Consider the following 19,148-nt stretch of genomic DNA (forward strand, 5'->3'; position numbering starts at 1 on the left):
GATCAGTGTCTGGCATATAGTTAATGCTCCAAGAAAGAATTTGGAGCCTGGTTTCTAGAATAGGGAACACTAGAACTAAGTCTTGAGGGATAATTAGAGCAATCAGGTGACTGACAAAAACATGTGTTCCTGTCAAGGAAACTATGGGCAAAATCATGGTGGGATCATGTGTATGTCTCTAAATTTTGGTTTCCTTATCAGTAATTGTGTTTACTTTACAGGATTGTCATGAAGAATGAATTAGAGAATATTTATCTTTATAAAGGGCATAATAAGTGCTTACCAAGTTTTTATTATAGCATTATTATTATTATTATTATTATTATTATATTATTACTATTATTATTGTTAAAATTGCTACAATAGATTAGTGCATACCAGATGACCCTCTAGGCCCATAATTATTGCCTGATAAACATACTAAATATAGTAGGAATATTCCGATCTGAAATAACCCAGAGCCTAATGCTACTAGACACTTAAATCATAACAACTCCCCTGACTTGCTAGAATTCCTTGTTCACTAAGAACCATATTAGTTTGGGTTTCCTTGGGGTCAGGTCAGGTCAACAGGAGTATCCAGGTTGCTTGACAACTTTGTTTCTTCATCGTAAAATAATTTATCACTCTGGTATTGTGACTAGTGTCTTATTAGTTCTGTGATAACACTCCTATAGCATTAACTATACGCCAGATACTGATCTTGAGACTTAGATCTCATAGTCCTTCCTCAAATGACTAAACAGAGTGGTGGGTCATCTCTTGCTTTCAAGATACCAAATGCACCACCTTTGCTGAGATTTCAGCATCAGATCCAAAGTTTGCCCTGATCTGAACTGGAAGGACTGTCAGGACTGAAAAAAAGAAAAATCGGAGGCATAAAAACAAAACAGTTCTTTAGCCATATTGTGATTGAGGATTTACATTTCTTTGGTTAGAAATGGTTATTCCATTCCCATGGACAGTCTTACGGTTTGGATTTTTCTCTGATGAAAACAGAGGTGGCCAACCACTCACCATTACAGCCTCCCTAAGAGATCCAGATAGAGGAGAATACACATTGCTTTTTCCTGTAAAACTTTGACCCCAACTCCAGTTGACCCCAAGACATCCTGGCCTTGCTAAACTAGGTGAACTGTGAGTGAATGAGGACTCCTTTTGCTTTTCTAGCCTAGGGCCAAATCTGAATAGGTCTTCATTGCCCCTTTCTCAAAGCCTACACTTTCTACTTGACCTTTAAGGCCTTACCACACTTATGACAAAAAGAAGCAAGGACAGATGAATTGCTAAACCCCAGAGTAGTGTTAGCTTTATCTCTCCACCACCAGGCCTCTCCAGGGCAGTACTGAGACCTATCCACAGGAGCATCCTGGAAAGGAATAAAGATAAGGTAGCTAATAAAGGAGAGAAACTGGGAAGAAAGACATAACCCCATAGAGCCCTTCATGCCAAAGCAAGGTCTTTTACCTTCTTCAGTCCCACTGAAAGCTGTATTTCCTAACAACACATCTTTAGAGTGTCCTCTCCAATGCTCCTTGGAGGGAGGATAAGATTGTGTTGAATGGTAGTGGAGATGGGAGAGAATGGAGCCTGGAATGGCACTTGAACAACCCCAGAAGTTGGCTTGTACCACAAATACTTTGTAAAAGGCATGTAACATCATGGCTTCATCTTACCCACTCTTGAGATTCACAGATGAGACTGAGTTCAGTGTATCATGGGGTTGAAGAACAAGGAGTCTGGAGTCAAACTACCTCAATTTGAAGTCCAGGTGGCCTTGCACATTTACTTACCCCTCCTTGTGCCTCAGTTGCCTTATTTTTAAAATGATGATTATAATAACAGTAGAGTTTAGGATGGTAAAAATGTCAGGAAGGAGTATATATGCTCACCACCACAGGCACAGGTTGTACAACTAGGCAAATCCAGTTACATTTGGAGATTTCAATACTTCTCTCAGTAATCAGAGAAGAAGTAAAGGAAAAATCATCAGTAAGGAAACAGAAGACCTGGACAACACTATTAACCACTAGTAACACTATTGACCTGATTGACATTCATAGAACACTCTACTCCATGACACAGACCACACAACTAGACTCTCTGCTAGCTGATCCAATGTCAAAGTTATTAGAGGTTTTCTTTGTATCTAACCTTTAACTTGATAAAAAAAAAATTGAAAATTTGTATGATTGCAGAGCCAGTAGAACAATGATTCTAGCTTCATAGTATATATATAAAATCTCTTATATTCCCCCCTTCTATCATATTTACGTGATTTAGATGCTTGCTGTCTGCTTTTGGAACATGTGGTATGAGGAACATGTACCTCATTCATCCCTCCCCTGCTCTGGAATGTGGGTGGGCAATGGAGGATGAGAGAGATGGAAAGGGGCATCTGAAGATGGGCACTCAATTTCCAAAAATAATACTGAGGTGGGAGATGAAGATGGGTCTTTGTTTACATCATCACGCTATTATTTGTTGTTGTTTTCTTGGCTTTCACTGAACTACTCTGATTTCATCATCGTCTGTTTCTTGTTCCAGCAAAATGATGTTAGGTGATGTAATAGTTAATTTTCTATGACATCCAAGATTAGTTTCCCTACATATAAGATAGGCTTTTTAGCACCAATTAAGAATAGTGGGACAAAGCAGATCCTATACAAAAGGAAATAAAAATTAAGGAAGAAACAATTAGAAGAGCATGAGATAGTGCAAGCAAATGAAGAAATCTATACTGTGGTGGATGAATCATTGTCCTAACTTCCCCTGGGTTTTTCTTGCTGAAGCCCTCCTGCTAAGATAGATGTGCTTTTGCAAGGCAGTATTGGAGATGAGTAAATACGAAGGTAGTTTTTCACTGTTATCACCACAGCAACCCACATGTCAGTTCAAGAAAATGCTAATGAAGAAAATTCTGTGAGGTTTTGGAATCAGAACCAAATTACTTTAGAATTAAAAGAATCAGAGTAGGGACAGCACAATCACTTATCTGATGAAACAAGAAAAGGCCTGATGGAGATCATCTTGGTGCATTAGGAAAACAACCTCAGGGCTCCCGCTGACTGGACACTTTTCCCAAGTACTATTAATTATAATGCATTATTAGCTAACTGCAGGCAGTGGACACCCTTTGCATGTTAACTAAAGTGCAGCAACCATTTAGCTAGTGGGGCCTGCTCAGTCTTTAAAATTGTCTTAATCATTAGTGAATTAGTTAAACTGTAACATTAGGAGATAAAAATAATCACCCCATGTCCCTTGGGAACAAGTCTAAACTGGAATTGATGTCAGAGGCTCTGAATGCAGACATTCCTGACTGTGCAGATTGACAGATGACAACACAGCTCCAGACCTAACCAGCTTCACCCTGTCTCCTCAGGGTTATGCAGTATCATGAGGTCATTGTCATAGGGTAGATTTCTGCTTCAGAGTGTTGTAGGTGTGTGCAGTGGGCAGCAATACTATGGCCTTTATATTCCGTCCTCAATCATTCAGAGATTAATGACACAGTTAGCAGATTTTGAAACTCATGTTCCTTTCGGTGCTCTTTTTGGGCCATTTCACTGATTATTAATGGCTCCACCTGGGGAGGTCTGGAAATAATGCTGAAACTCAATCAAGCATCCTTGGCAGTTCTGGAAAGTGGTTTTGAGTGTAGCTCAGAGACTGTGAAGAGGAGCTAAATTTGTGCTTTAGGATTATCTCTGGACTTTGATGATTGGCATATTCCTCTTCTGCTTCAAATCACCTAGAGTTAACAGAATAAACAAGGCTTAAATGATTTGGTTTTGGTCCATATTTTGGTAACTGACCGTAGACAGAAAACATAGGGAAAAAAAATCTTTCTTCAAGTAACCTGAGAAGATAAGAAGTTCATTCATTGCCTTTTATTTTATCCAGAATTTTAAAAAACATCAAATCGATGTTTTATATTTTATGTACAGTAGAATTCACTCTTTTTGGTATACAGTTCTATGCATTTGGACAAATATATAATCCAGTAAACCACCACTACAATCAAGATACAATTCTGTTACTCCCTCAAATTCCCTCATGCAGCCCCTTTACAAGCTGACCCTGATCCTTTGCAAATACTACTGTACTCTGATTTCTAGTCTTATCCTATCTAGCCTTTTAGATATCATGTTAGTGGAATCATTGATTATGTAGCCTTTTGAGTCTGGTGTTGTTCATTCAGCCTAGTATATTTGGAATCATCCTTGTCGTTGCATGTGTTAAATTAATTAAATGAGGAGGCCATTAGACTAAGGTGGCTTTCATGCTTTGGCAGCCTATATGAGCAAACTCAAACCTAAGTTTGTAAATACCTAGAGGGTGAGAAATCAAAACCTAAGGATGGCCAATCACAACCAGCCAACTAGGTTTTCCCAAATAAAGCAACCCTGTACCCAATTAAATAATTTTTTTGCTTGGTTTCTGTATCTTCTCCTGGCTCCTGTTGGTGGAGCACTCCTCCCCATGTCCTTTTTGGTACTGCCCAATTCTAATTGATTTTTGCTCAAATAAATTATTAAAATTTTTAATATGCCTCAGTTTATCTTTTAACATATTTTCAGTTATTCAGTCTTCTTTGTTGCTATTCTATGGTTTCTTTATCCATTCATAATTTAAATGACATATGGGTGTCTAGTTTTTGATGACTATGAAAACAGACACTATAAACATTTATGCACCATGTAAACATAAGTTTTTATTTCTCTCAAATTAATGCCTGGATGTGAGATTACTGAGTCTTATGTTAAGTATATATTTAACTTTATAAGAAACCACGAAACTGTTTTCTAAAATGGCTCTACCACTGTGCATTCCCATCAAAAATGAACAAGAGTTCCAGTTATTCTGTATCCTCACTAGCAGTTGAAATTATTAAGTAGTTTTCTGTTATTGATTTCTAGCTTAATTTTTTCTGATTAGAGAACATACTTTGTATGATTTCAATTTTTTTGCCACTTACTAAGACATATTCTGTGGCCCAGGATAGTCTATCTTGGTGAGTGTTTCATGTGCACTTGAAAAGAATTTGCGTTCTGCTGTTGTAGCATAGAGTGTTTTTTAAAGTCAATTAGTGTTTTAAAAATGTCATTTGTTGTTACTTTTATTTTTTTAATTTTTGTCTACTTGTTCTATCATTTACCGAGATAAGGGTGTTACAGTTTTCAACTTGAGTGGTGGATTTGTCTATTTTTTCCCTGTCATTTCTATCACTTCATGTATTTTGAAATTCTTGTTGTTAGCTACATATGTATTTAGGATTGCTGTATCATCTTGCCTAATTGACCCTTTTATTATATAATGTCTCTTTTATCTCTCTTAGTATTCCTAGTATTCCTTGTTCTGAAGTCTACTTTATCTGATATTAATATAGCTATACAGTCTTCTTTTAGTGTTTGCATGATTTTTTTTTTTTTTAGTTCTTTTACTTTTAATCTATCTTTGTCTTTATAGTGGATACCTTGTAGATGGAACATAACTGAGTCTTATTTTTAAGCCCAATCTCATAGTCTGTCTTTTGTTTGGTCATTTAGACCATTTACATTTATTATAATTATTGATTTAGTTGGATTTAAGTCTACTATCTTATTATTTGTTTTCTTTCTCATCTTTTTCTTCTATTTTCTTTTTCCTGCCTTCTTTTGTATACTTAATTATTTTTAATATCCCATTTTATTTATTGGCTTTTGGGCTATATTATTTATATTAATTTATACTAATTTTTTAGTAGTGGCTCTAGGGATTACAATATATATATATATACCTAAACATTTACAGACTACATAAATTTAATGTATTACCCCTTCAAGTAAAATGTATAAGCCTTAAAACCATGTAAGTCATTCTACTCCCCTGCTTTTGTGTTATAATGGAATTATTACCTCAATATATGTATTATTATTTCTGTATACATTGAAAACCTTATCAGACGATGTTATATCTTTTGCTTTCAACTGCTGTATATGTTTTAAGGAATTTAGCATGAAAATAGTTTTTAAAATGTTTACCTAGATATTTGCCAATTTCTTAGCTTTTCCTTTATTCCTGAAGTTCCAAGTTTCCCTTTTGTATTATTTCCTTCAGCCTAAAGAAATGCTAAGGAAATATCTTCATCATTTCTTTTAGAGAAAATCTAGCAACACAAATTTCTTGATTTTTCTTCATCTGAAAATGCTTTTGCTCTTCCTCCCCTCCTGAAAGATATTTTGTCTAGATATACCAACTTATGTTTCCATAAACAGTGTATCAGGGCCCTGTTTTCATAGTACTCTTGCTAGCTTCAGTGCTACCATTTTAGATAGATTTGTTGATTTGATAGGGAAAATGACATCCCATTTTTTAGGCATTAGGAATATTTACCTTTTGTTATATATTTTGCCATTTCCCTCCACTTTACTATTTATTTGTAAAAAAATACACAGTGTTTAATTTCTAGGTAGAAAAAAAACAATCTTCTTTCCCTTTTAATTTTTCTCCCTTTGCTTTTATTTAGAAAGATGTTTTACACCCCAAGGTTAGATAAATATTCACCTACATTTTCTTTTGACTCTTTTTAGTTCTTGTTTCCTAAATTTAACACTCTTCTTTCTTTGCCTAAGTGATTTGGTTCGTGTGAGGCAGGCATCTAACTTTATTTTTTCTAACTAGTAAATATGTTCAGTAACATTTTTTTTTTAAAGATTTTATTTATTTATTCATGATAGTCACAGAGAGAGAGAGAGAGAGAGGCAGAGACACAGGCAGAGGGAGAAGCAGGCTCCATGCACCGGGAGCCCGACGTGGGATTCGATCCCAGGCCTCCAGGATCGCGCCCTGGGCCAAAGGCAGGCGCCAAACCGCTGCGCCACCCAGGGATCCCTGTTCAGTAACATTTATCAAGTTACATATACCATCCCCTTGTTTGAAATAGCTACTGTGTTAAGCATTTTTTAATTTAAGTTTTTATTTAAACTCCAGTTAGTTAATATACAGTGTAATATTAGTTTCAAGTGTACAATATAATGATTCGGCACTTCCATACATCATCCAGTGCTCATCAAGGCAAGTGTGCTCCTTAATCCCCATCACCTATTTCAACTTATCCCCTTACCCCCTTTGCCTTTGCCTTTGGTAACTATCAGATTGTTCTTTTTTTTTTTTTTTTTTTTCAGATTGTTCTTTATAATCAAGGTTCTGTTTCTTTATATCTTTCTTATTTTTTCTCATTGATTTTTTTGTTTCTTAAATTCCATATGTGAGTGGTCATATGGTATTGATCTTTCTTTGACTGACTTATTTTGCTTAGCATTACGCTCTCTAGCTCCATCCATGTCATTGAAAATATCAAGATTTCATTCTTTTTTATGGCTGAATGATATTTCATTGGGCATACATGCCACCTCTTCCTTATTTATTCATCAATCAATGGATATTTGGGCTCTTCTATTATCCTGGCAATTGTAAAAAAATACTGCTATAAACATAGAGGTGCATGTTTTTGAATGAGTGTTTTTGTATCCTTTGAGTAAATACAAAGTTGTTCAGTTTTGTTTTTAAAGTAAGTTCTATAAGCAATGTGGGGCTTGAACTCACAACTCTGATATCAAGAGTTACACACTTTATTGGCTGAACAATACTTTAGTAAGTATTAATTACTTTCATAGAGCTGTAACTGGTTCTGGGTTTTTGGTTATTTTATGCCAGCCTATGTATTTGTACTGTGCTATACTTTTATAATTATAATTTTTTAGTATTGCCAGATTTAGCAAATGAGATTACAGAACACCCAGTAAAATTTGAATTTCAGATAAGTGATGAATAATATTTTTAGTAAATGTATGTTCCAAATATTGCATGAGATTCTGAAATTCAAATTTAACTGAGTGTCCTGTATTTTATCTGGCAACCCTAAATTCCGGTGTCTAGCCATACAGGTTGCCTTCAATCTTTTCCTCTTTACAAAGTTTTTTTTGTTCTCTATTATTATTATTTTTTTTAGCACAGTCCTTTAAAAATTGGTGGATAGGTTCTTTGGGGAAGTATTTAAGTGTGATTAATGACTACAACACCAAAGAAAACAAAAATGGGGTACATTTTCATTCTTCAAAACAGACAAATGTTACAACATGTTAATTTCTCCAAGGCTAGTTGGTCCTTTTCCCCACTCCACCCTTCTCTTTTATCCTAAAGATAAGAGTACTTTACCATTGTCATGGACTAAATGTTTCTGTCTTCCTGCTCCTCACCCCTTCCACTCATCTGTTGAAGCCCTAACTCACAGGGTAACTTGGAGATAGGGCTTGTGAGGAAGTGATAAAGGTGATAGGTCATAGGGTGAGACCCTAATCTGTTAGAGTAAAGCCCTTTCTTTGCTATGTGAAGACACAGTGAGTCAGTGACCCATCTCCAAACCTGGCAGAGAGCTTTCACCAAGGAAGCAAAGCAACTGGAAACTTGATCTTGGATGTCTTAGCCTCTAGAACTGTAAAAAGTAAATTTCTTTTTTTGAGTCTATGGTATTTTGTTATGGTGGCCTGAGCAGATTAATAGACCATTTGCTGACTAAACTATTTGCATCTTACATTGCACATTTCAGGTAAAAATTTTTAAAACAATTATTTGTGTTTCAAAAAATCTTATAATTTAAGCAGAATTTGTGCCATCTTCATTTTCATTTTACCTAAGAGCAAACGATTGACACTTTAAAAGGCTATGTAACCTATCCCAAATGACTCAGCTGATAACTTCATAATCAAGGCTGAACATTGGGGTGCAATTGATTTATTTGGGTTAGTCCAGGAATCAATTATCTCTAGGATTTTTGCTGTGGGTATGGGCTCATCTAGTATTTTCTGCTGACAAGGGACAGTTAATCTGATATAAGCAACCTCAGTTTTTCTACTTTTTGTCCCAAAATGTCTCCAAATCTTTATTCATTTTTCACTTTTCTCTCAACTTTCTGTCTCCTCCTTAATATCACTACCTGTAATTTTTTTGTAACAATCTTTCCCATGATTTGCTTATCCTCCTCTCATCTAAAATTCTTTCTCTATTTTTCTTTTCCTTTAGTCTACACATTCACATGCTTCCCATTGTAATAAAACTTCATATTGTTTTTCAAATTGTATACCCATTTCTCTTCATTTTCTCACCATCTATTTCTAAAAGAAGATTAATTTCTCCTACATTTATTTTTATCCCATTACAAACATAATATTCATGCACAATGAAGACAACTTAGACCACACACTTACACACACACTATCTGAAATCCTGCCACCTATGGATAGCCAATAACTTCAGTTAACATTTTTCTCTCTCTCTCTCCTACGCTCTCTCTCTCCTCACCTATCTCCCTCTCTTTCTACCTCTTGTTTTACGTTCTCAGGCTCTCTCATCTACCTAAAATCTATTGTGTATATATAATCTCATCCACTTTTGTGCTATATAGCTTTTTAAAGGTTGATTTAATATTTTAAATTAAAATGTTATTGAAATATTTTTATTTTTATAAAATAATGCAAGTCTGTAACTTAAAGGTCAGTAATAATACAAGGCTTATATTAAACATATTTTAAAAACCACACAGAATAGTTTCTTACCCCATCCCTCTCCACCCATGTATCTCCTTATAGATGAACACTTGAAAAGTGTTTAACTATCCCTTAAAACTTAAATTTTCATAGTATAATTCATATGCTGTATTGCTCAGGGTCACAGCAGAAAAAGAGATGATTAAAGAAGTTTAATGAAGAGTTGATTTACAAAGGAGAAAGCCAAGTTAAAGAAACAGAAAGGGATAATAAGGCACCTGAGACTTGTATTAGTGTAACTAATAATAGTAGGATGCCATTACCAACTCTAGGACTAAGAGGGTTAAGGTCAGAGGAGCAATTACCAGAATACAGTAAGAACAGTAGGTGGAGGAGAAGGCCCACCTTGCAGAGCTGTGACCATAGATGGAGGAATGCGTACACTGCCCAGCCAAGGGTGGGAGGGTGGAAGCTGCAAGAATCAATAGCCTGCTTTCTACCTCTTCCTGTCCTCCCATTTCCCGCTAATACATCCCATTAAGCAAACCCACTAGAAGCTGAAGACCAGGAACCCAGATGATAGTCTGAAGAGGCGAGCCTTCTGAGGCACAGAACAGGTTAGAAAGGGTTACTATAAATCCGCAAGAGCACAGGGAAAATTACCAGCATATAGGCCTATACTAATATTTTTTGCTTTATGGATTTATATGTTGACAACTTACTACGGTAATAATTGAGCTCTTTTTCTCACACTTTCTCACCGTTTCTTTCCATAGACCTCATAATGTAGTACTTTATAAATTTCATTTGGAAACAAAAATTATACAATATCTAGTGTTTTCCACACTTATGTAAATATTCACTGCCAAGCCAAGTAGTACTACAATGTTTCCTTTTTATACCGCTCCCTACCTTACTCTCTCTCCAAAAATTCGTAATTGCCCCAATCTTCATTTGTTTATTTTTTATGTGTTCGTCACTATTTTTTTTCCCTAAATGTCACAAGTTATTCTTCATAGGGCCAAACACATTAGAGTATCTTTCAGTTCTATTTTCCCCTGGAACATTCTTTTCCTTGGTTCAGTTTGAATCAGTTGCTTTCTTGGCCCTAATGCTAACTATCCACCCATGACTTGCATCTTCAGATTTATCTTTCTTTTTTCCCTTTTGCTGAATTCCATGTCTTTATGTGGTTTTCTTTGTTTTGGTAGAATAAACCATGTATTTGTTTCATAAGAAAAGAAGTAAAATTTTGAGTCATGCATATCTGGAAATATCTTTATGTTACTTTCATACTCAATTGATAGTATGTCTGGGGATAGAATTCTAGGTTGAAAATCATTGTCCTTCAGAATTTTATAGGCATTGCTCCACAATGTTTTAGCTTCCACAGTTGCTGTTTACATATTACTTGCTTCTATGACTCTTGTTCCTTTGTATGTGACCTGTCTTTCCTTTCTTAACCTCTGGTGTTCTGAAATTTCATTGTGAAATTTGGGGCTTTGTTTATTGTGTTTGACACACGATAAACTTTCAGTCTCATCTTGTTCTTCAGCTCAGCTCAGCCAAATTCCAATATAATGTGTTTTTAAGAATTTTTTTCCCTCTGTTTTGTTTTTTTCCTCCCTTTTGAACTCCTATTGTTTGGATGATGCTGTATCTTCTGATTCTCTATGTTTTATTCTGTACCCTGCCCCAACCCAGCTTTTAGTTTGTGAATAACTTGTAATAACTGTTTTCAAATTTGGACGTATTATCTCTTATTATGGTCAAAAACATGCACTTTCATATCCAATATGTACCTAATGTACATTAGACCATTCTTTTTTCCACTTTTTCCATAATCGTCCTTCTCGATGGATCCTGCCTCTTACCATGGTGTGTTGCCTCAGAATGTTAAACTTTTAGACATACCAAACAAAGGAATACTTGGAAATAATGTTACCTGTGAAGCCTACCTTAATTAAGGTGGCATAAGAAACAGTATATTTTGGCCCAAGTTAGAATATTTTGAATTCAGGCTTTGTAGAACGGGATAATGACCACTTCTGTTTAGCAGACCTTACCCACTTATTTTCAACATGTATTGCTCCTGAGGGAAAGACCATACATAAAAGTAAAGAAAGTAAAGCATCTATTAGAAATGCAGGAGGCAGACTTATGGCAAGTATCGATGTGGAATTACTGGAATTCAGACATGAGATAGCTATCACAGAAATAAGTATTAAGGGGATCCCTGGGTGGCGCAGTGGTTTGGCGCCTGCCTTTGGCCCAGGGCGCGATCCTGGAGACCCAGGATCGAATCCCACCTCGGGCTTCCAGTGCATGGAGCCTGCGTCTCCCTCTGCCTGTGTCTCTGCCTCTCTCTCTCTCTCTCTCTCTCTCTCTCTCTCTCTGTGACTATCATAAATAAATAAAAATAAAAAAATAAGTATTAAGGTACTTATTGGAAGTGAAAAATTAAGTTGGATAGAAAGTAAGTCTGATTTGGAAAATTAGTTAGTGAGGACTGAACTTTCCCATGAGGTTATTTATGATAGATATTTTTCATGAATTGAACAAACTAAGAATCTAAATCCAAGTTTTAATGATTTGATCTAAATAAGGCATGTGATAAAATAGAAGAATTTTATTATATATGTGAAAATGTGTAAGATTAGTATTTCAATTCTTCCATCCCCTTCTCAGTGTATCAGATTAACCAAGTTACCTTTATGTGAAAGAATCAGCAATATAATTGATAGTCTTTTAGTAAGCCTTGATAAAACCTTTTTGGTATACTGCTTAGAAACCAAGTGAGGAATGATTATAACAACTGGATAACAAATCCTTCCACAATATAAGTTCTTTGATTTCAACAAAATTCAAGAAGCGTCCAAATGAGTAGTTAACTGATAGGTTATTAAAGTTTATTTTTATTAAAAAACAAAACAAATAAAATATATATGTATGATTAATTCTTATGTGCTTTTTGGCTATGATTTGGAAATAGTTTATGGAATGACTATTCCATCCCTATACTATTATTTATGAAAACAAGATTTTTTAATACATCTATAATAACATAGTATGATAATAGAATTTATGCTAAACACTCTTTAATTTTAGCAGTAAGAAATAGCTACCCATTAATATTTATTTGATTGAAAAATAAATAACTTGTGCTTCTCATTGACATCAAATGTAAAATAATGACTTTAAAAATGAATAATATGATCAAAACCTGCAATACAGATTTTTTCGTCTTTTGTGTACTATTAATAATCATAAAAGCTAACTCAATACAGAAAAAAAATGTTAAACATTTTGACCTTTTTGATGTGGGATGTTTTTAAACATGAAAATTCAAATTACAGGTATTTTTGTTACAGAGAATCATAATAGAATCATCAAAAAGTTGTTTAAAAGCATATAAATTTGTTATTTGGGATAAAATTCTTTGGGGGAAATGAAAAGGAAATCTGAGAAAAGAGAAGAGTGCAGTAAAATTTCCAATTACTAATATATATGTATTTATATGTATTTTAATGGTTGTGTTGAGTAACAAATTACTAGGTATTTAAATTCCATTAAGTATATAGAGCATAGCAAATTTTAAATATCAATACATACTATATTTAAAAATCACATTCTTTGCAGCTATTTAAAAAAATTTTAGATGTTGACTAAAAACCACTATAGTTTTTTTTTTTCTATTTTGTTCTTTGTGCTGTAACTATTTGTTTTCAACTTTTATCCCTTTTATGAGAATGTAAGTGGTTGAGGATATGGACCACATTTTCTAAATTTTGTGTCTTTCACAAAATTTTAACAAAGTGTCTTATTCATAGTGGGAGCTCAACTAAATATTTACTGAATGAAATATTTTATTTTATCAAAGGGAGTCAGTTGTTTTTACCTAGACTTCAGGTTAGTTTTTCCTATTCATTGATGATCAAAACAATTGCCTGATGGAAATAAAATTTGAATTTGAAAAGTAACTCACATATTATCTTTAAAATGAGAATAGGTATAATACTATAAGAAGAAAGTGAGGATATATAGTAAAACAATATTTATTTTCTTAAATGGGGTTATTTTTTATATAAAATAAAGCAACACTTAAGCATTCAGAAATGTATTTATTGACATAAAACTATAGCGTATATATACCCCTAACTAAAACCAGTCTCTTTTCATGATGATTCTTCCTAATGTGCACCAAATTAGAAAGCAGTAAAAACACCAGCAGATGGCTCAGTGTCGTTGACAACACGCCTTTTCTCCTCAGGTCACTGATAGAATTGTAATGAAAAATTATATATTCTATTACACTTTACTCAGCACATCTGCTTAGGACACCATAAGCACAAGATATTGCCAAGCATTGCCTTAGTTGCTGCATATACTATAATAAGCTATCAAGAAGTAGCTTATGCATGCACACTGGTTTACACGTATATACAGGTAACATAAAAAGGATTAACTCAGTGCTCCACTTTGTGGGGAAAACAGTCTGGAGATACTTCACCTCCCTTCTAAGCCTTTGGTATCCATCAGAATTTTATTTCCATAGTTGTAAAATTGACTAAGTTTTGGAGGATTATCAAGAAGGTTTGGTCTTGTCCTGTGATCATAATCTTGTTGAATTGCATTTAAATATATAGCATTTTACTCTGTACCTAGTATTATCCAAGAAGTAGTATTACATAGCAACCTTTTAAAAAAACAACATAACTTAGGCAAAAGCAAACCTTAAAAATACAATAAAAACTCATAACCAACTTAGAAATACCAAGTTTGAATTTAGGAATTAGATAGCCTAATATCTCCCTTAATTTTTACCATTCCTTTGTCATTGTGAAATTGTTGCTTCAAGTAGGAAAATATTATCTTGAATTTATATAATTTCTTGTTTATTCAAAAGAAATTTGGAAAAACTTTAAAAAAGAAAAAAAATGGAACTATCTTATAGGTTACAAACTTATATTTTAGAAGTATCTTTGTAAACACTAATTCTAGGTAACATTTATTGAGCACCTCCTTTGTACCAGGAACTCTGCTTAGCACTTTACATTTAATCCTCACCACTCTCTGAGGTAGGTAGTATTACTCTGCCCATTTTACAAGAGAGGTCTCCAAATCAAGTTTCATGGATGGCAAAAGGCACAAGTGGGGACATTCATACCATGGTCTTCCCGAACTGCTTATTAGACCTTGAGCTCTTTGAGGTGGAAGGGGGAGTCTTAGTTTATCACAGTGTATCACAGTGCTGTTTGCATAGAGGAGAAAGTTAGAGAAGACCCTTTCACTGGTGTCATGACTGGGCAGTAGCTAGGTGTAGCAGGTGAGTAGCCAGACAAAGAATTATAATCATGCTTCAAATAAAGCTAAGAGAAAAATCACATTTGTTAGAACATTAAATATGAAACAAATTCCACAAAAATGATAGAGTACTATGAAAATTAAATGGCCAAACTCAGATCTGATTTCCCTATAATTACATCTAATTAATCAATGCCAATTTTATTATTTATTATGATGTATGCAATTGAAGATCTAGGAGTTTCTATTACGTTAAGCTAGTTTCTAAGCTTGTTCCTTTGCCCTCCTATAAAGCTTTAACAGCTTCTTACTTCACCTTAAGTTTTCTTTTCAACTCATTTGTATTTCTGCAAAGAAAAAAATATGAAAGGGAAACAACGTAAAGTAGTTCAATTTCTCTGAGGCAGAAAACTCCAGGCATGAATTTCTGGTGTTTATGCATCAGTGGAAGTAAGTGATTAGATCTTAAAAGTGGTGTTTTGGGTTCTTTATTTAAACTTCTACTAGTTTTAAGATTTTATTTATTTATTCATGAGAGACTTAGAGAGAGACCCAGAGACATAGGCAGAGGGAGAAGCAAGGCTCCCTGTGGGGAGCCCAATGCAGGACTCAATGAGGGGACTGCAGGATCATGTGCTGAGCTGAAGGCAAATGCTCAACCACGGAGCCACCCAGGGGTCCCTAAACTTCTACTACTTTATTTTTTCATAGTAAATGAGATCAGGAATGGCAATTTGATTAAATCACATTCATCACTTGTGAAAATGTTAAACTTCTTTATCATTGTAACTTCAGGCTTCTCAAAGACCACCAGCATCCTAAAGGGAGACAGAACGTAAAGACTGCTAACTCTGGGAAACGAACTAGGGGTGGTGGAAGGGGAGAAGGGCGGGGGGTGGGAGTGAATGAGTGACGGGCACTGGGGGTTATTCTGTATGTTAGTAAATTGAACACCAATAAAAAATAAATTAAAAAAAAAAAAGAAGAGGACAAGAGCCACATAGGAGCCATTATCCTGCTCCTGCCCAATTCAGAGTCTCCACATTTTTTTTCTAGAGTTCACAAGCTAGCACAAAAGTAAACTACTTAAGCTCATCTTAACTGTGTCCTGAAATCCTAAGTAAAAATAATGTATTCCAAATTGGTCCAAAGGGAATAAAATGCAAAGTGAAAAGAAATAATTTTATGTTGTTTGGATTGCCAAATTATATAAAGGTAAACAATTCTGGGAAAAAACAAAAACAATAAGTGTTTAGCATTTTTCCTCCCTCCACTTACAAAAAGTACTTTTTAAAAAAAGTACTCTGTTTTGTGTACAGTGAAACAAACATAAAAAGGATGGACTCAATGGTCCACTTTGTGGGGAAAACAGTCTGGAGATACTTTACCTCCCTTCTAAGCCTTTGGTATCCATCAGAATTTTGTTTCCATAGTTGTAAAATTGACTGTAAGTAAAAGTCTATTTAATCATCTGTGTGTTTCCAGTTTGCCTACATAGGTAAAACCCCTTAGAACAGCACCTGGCACATAGATAATATACAGCAAATGTTAGCAATAAGATTAGAACGGCTTAGATAGCATCCATATACTGCCGTGACAAAGAAGGAACATCAAAGCGGATGACTGTCTAACCAGGAAAGTAAATAGCGATTTTGATCAAGTCTGAAATTGAGCATTCATGAAGTTTCAGGACCCCACCTTTAGGAATCCTGCAACCCACTCTTTCAACTTGTCTTGAAACATAATTCAGAAAGTATTTTTTTAACAAACAGAACAATCCTTTATTTCAAATTTCCCTTGAACTGCTCTAACCTATTTAGGGTTTGAGGAGATATAAAAATGCCCAACTTAATCACTGTTTGAATGTATTTTACAAAAATGCAGTTGAGACAACCATGCTGTGCTCAATTTAAAAGCAAGCCAAAATAGAGCTCAAAGGATTGAATAGCCAGGAATTAACATAGGTTTATAATAGATATTAATATTAACTGACAACCCAGGCTATATGACTGGTAAAATCTTTTCAGTCTTTAATCTTATAAAAATCATTTGGTCATCAAACAAAGGAATTAATTGTTTTTTTTTTCCGAGTACCAAAATATTTGGTAAACATACCAAAAAAAGTTTTTCTTTATGAACATATCTTAATAATACACTCAATAAACTATTCCACATGAAAATACAGAAAAATAAAATTTTAAACAAAATACAAATTCTAATACAGAAGAAAAATGGTGAGTGGGAGAAATAGAAAAGTTACCAATTTTAACATAAGCCTTATTGCCACTAGCCAAATCTTTAATATGAGGTCTGTGGGTACGAAAATGCCAACATAATCATATTCAAATGTAATGAGTTCAAATGTAAATGAGTTGCAGCTTCAGGTTTCCAATCACATGCTTAATGAAGCAATAACATGATACATTGAAACTGCTTCCGCTTCACGAGAACCTTGTTATAAAGGATAGAGCTAGGAACATTACAATGTAGTTGCCCTTTGGTGTAGTAAAATGAGCGAAACTTTTTAGTTTACTTAATTACAGAGTCTTACTATCAAAAATAGATGCTCTAACTTAAAAAAAAAAACAAAACTTTCTTTGGAAATATTTGATGACATTTCTGAGAAGAGCCCATAAAAGCTCTCTAAAGAATAATACTTTCAAGACGTAGATATAAAATTCTCAGAGAATCGTCCATTAAAAACACAACTTTCTTCCAGTTTCTGTTCTTGTAAAAACAAACAAACAAAACAAAACAAAAAACAAAAACAGGTTATCTTTACACAGTCTCTGTAGCTCCAAGGAATTCCATTTCCACAGCAGCTTTTGGCTTTTGGGCCAAGCCACGCTTCTTTTGGAACTCTGCTGCGATTTCCTCAAAGGATTTTCCTTTGGTTTCTGGGACTTTGAAAAATGTAAACAAAGTGAAGGCCAGGATCACTCCAGCAAAGAGGAAAAACACATAAGGGCCACAGAACTTCTGCATAGAGAACAAATAGAATTCCAATTAGCGGCTGCTCTCCTCCATCTCTGTTCAGCAAGTTTGCACAATATGAGGCTGCTTACCGCAATGTACTGGAAACACAGAGCGATGATGAAATTGCAGGCCCAGTTGCTGAATGCAGCTATTGCTAAAGCAGCAGTCCGTGGCCCTTGGCTGAAGAACTCTGCCACCATGAACCAGGGGATGGGACCAGGCCCAATCTCAAAGAAACTGACAAAGAGGAAGATGGCTACCATGCTCACATAACTCATCCAAGCCAATTTATTCTGAGGGAAAAAACAAAACAAAAGCAAAAGTGGAGTTGGGATCATTGGCTGCTGCTTCCCTTAGCTAAGCAGGCTCTCACTGAGTTCCGAGGTGACATAGCCCTCTTCCAGACGTATTTATGTGCAAATAATTATAAATTATCCTGGTTTGAGACATGTTTATTGCAGTCTGAGTCATGCTTAAGTCTTTTGAACTTTGATATAGGAAATCCTCTGGATTAGGATTTTATAGGACTCTCAGTCACTCTGAGCATACCGAGATTGCTAGACAGGATGCATTACCCTCCATGAAGTAGTGGACAAGGGTGCTGGTTGGAGAGAATCTGGTGCTTGTGCTAGGTCACACAGGTAGCCCAGTGGCAGAGCCAGTTTTAGAACCTGAAACAGGCTGACCCCAGAAACTATGCTCTGACCATTTTGCAACACTGCCTCCGTTGGTAACAAGTGTGATTTACTTGTGAATTTTAAGTCTTTAAACCCAAAAAGCAAATCCCCTTTCTCTTTACATTTCTCCTTTGTATTATATGCTGTTCCTCTAGCTTTATTTCATAAGTCAATCTCAAATATTTCGACATAAGAAGCACTTTAACCTGGAGCACAGAAGTGCTATCATATAACCAAAAATCTCAGTGCAAAACTACACTTACCAGTAGTACAAGTCCCAAGGACATGAAGATGGCACACACAAACATCCCACTCATTCCTATGAGAAACAGAGAGCGTCGCCCTGCCTTCTCCACAAGGAATACCTAGGAAAGTTTTAAAATGTTACTGACTTAAATAGTTTTTACTGCCAAAGAGTCACTTTAATTCATACAGCTGGAAGGAGGCAGTTCTATAATCCCATTTTACAGATGTGGAACTGAGTGGGGAAGTGACTTTTGCCTCAGGTGGCTGAACTTGGTCTCGGTGAGCAGAGGTAATCATAGATACCTGCTTCATTTAATCACATTGATTTGAACAGGCCATTCTGGAGAACGAGCCACAACCTTACCATCACTCTGCAGTTATCACCTGAGTACAATATTAAGAGGCTGTATATATA

The 19,148-nt window shown here is 35.1% G+C and overlaps 1 protein-coding gene across 2 annotated transcripts in view; it reads right to left on the reverse strand.

The window, feature by feature from the left end:
• Window positions 1–13,631: 13,631 nt before the first annotated feature.
• Window positions 13,632–19,148, reverse strand: part of SLC2A2 (solute carrier family 2 member 2) — a 31,762-nt gene continuing 26,245 nt past the window's right edge. For both annotated transcript variants that reach the window (XM_025425585.3, XM_025425586.3), the window contains exons 9-11: window positions 18,751–18,852; window positions 17,900–18,103; window positions 13,632–17,813 (exon numbers count right to left, since the gene is read on the reverse strand). In XM_025425585.3, coding sequence (XP_025281370.1) covers window positions 17,613–17,813; window positions 17,900–18,103; window positions 18,751–18,852 — 507 coding nt within the window. In that variant the 3' untranslated portion in view covers window positions 13,632–17,612. The remainder of the gene's footprint in view (window positions 17,814–17,899; window positions 18,104–18,750; window positions 18,853–19,148) is intronic.

Source organism: Canis lupus, chromosome 34 (genome assembly GCF_003254725.2).
Source record: "Canis lupus dingo isolate Sandy chromosome 34, ASM325472v2, whole genome shotgun sequence".
Taxonomy (NCBI): Eukaryota; Metazoa; Chordata; class Mammalia; order Carnivora; family Canidae; genus Canis; species Canis lupus.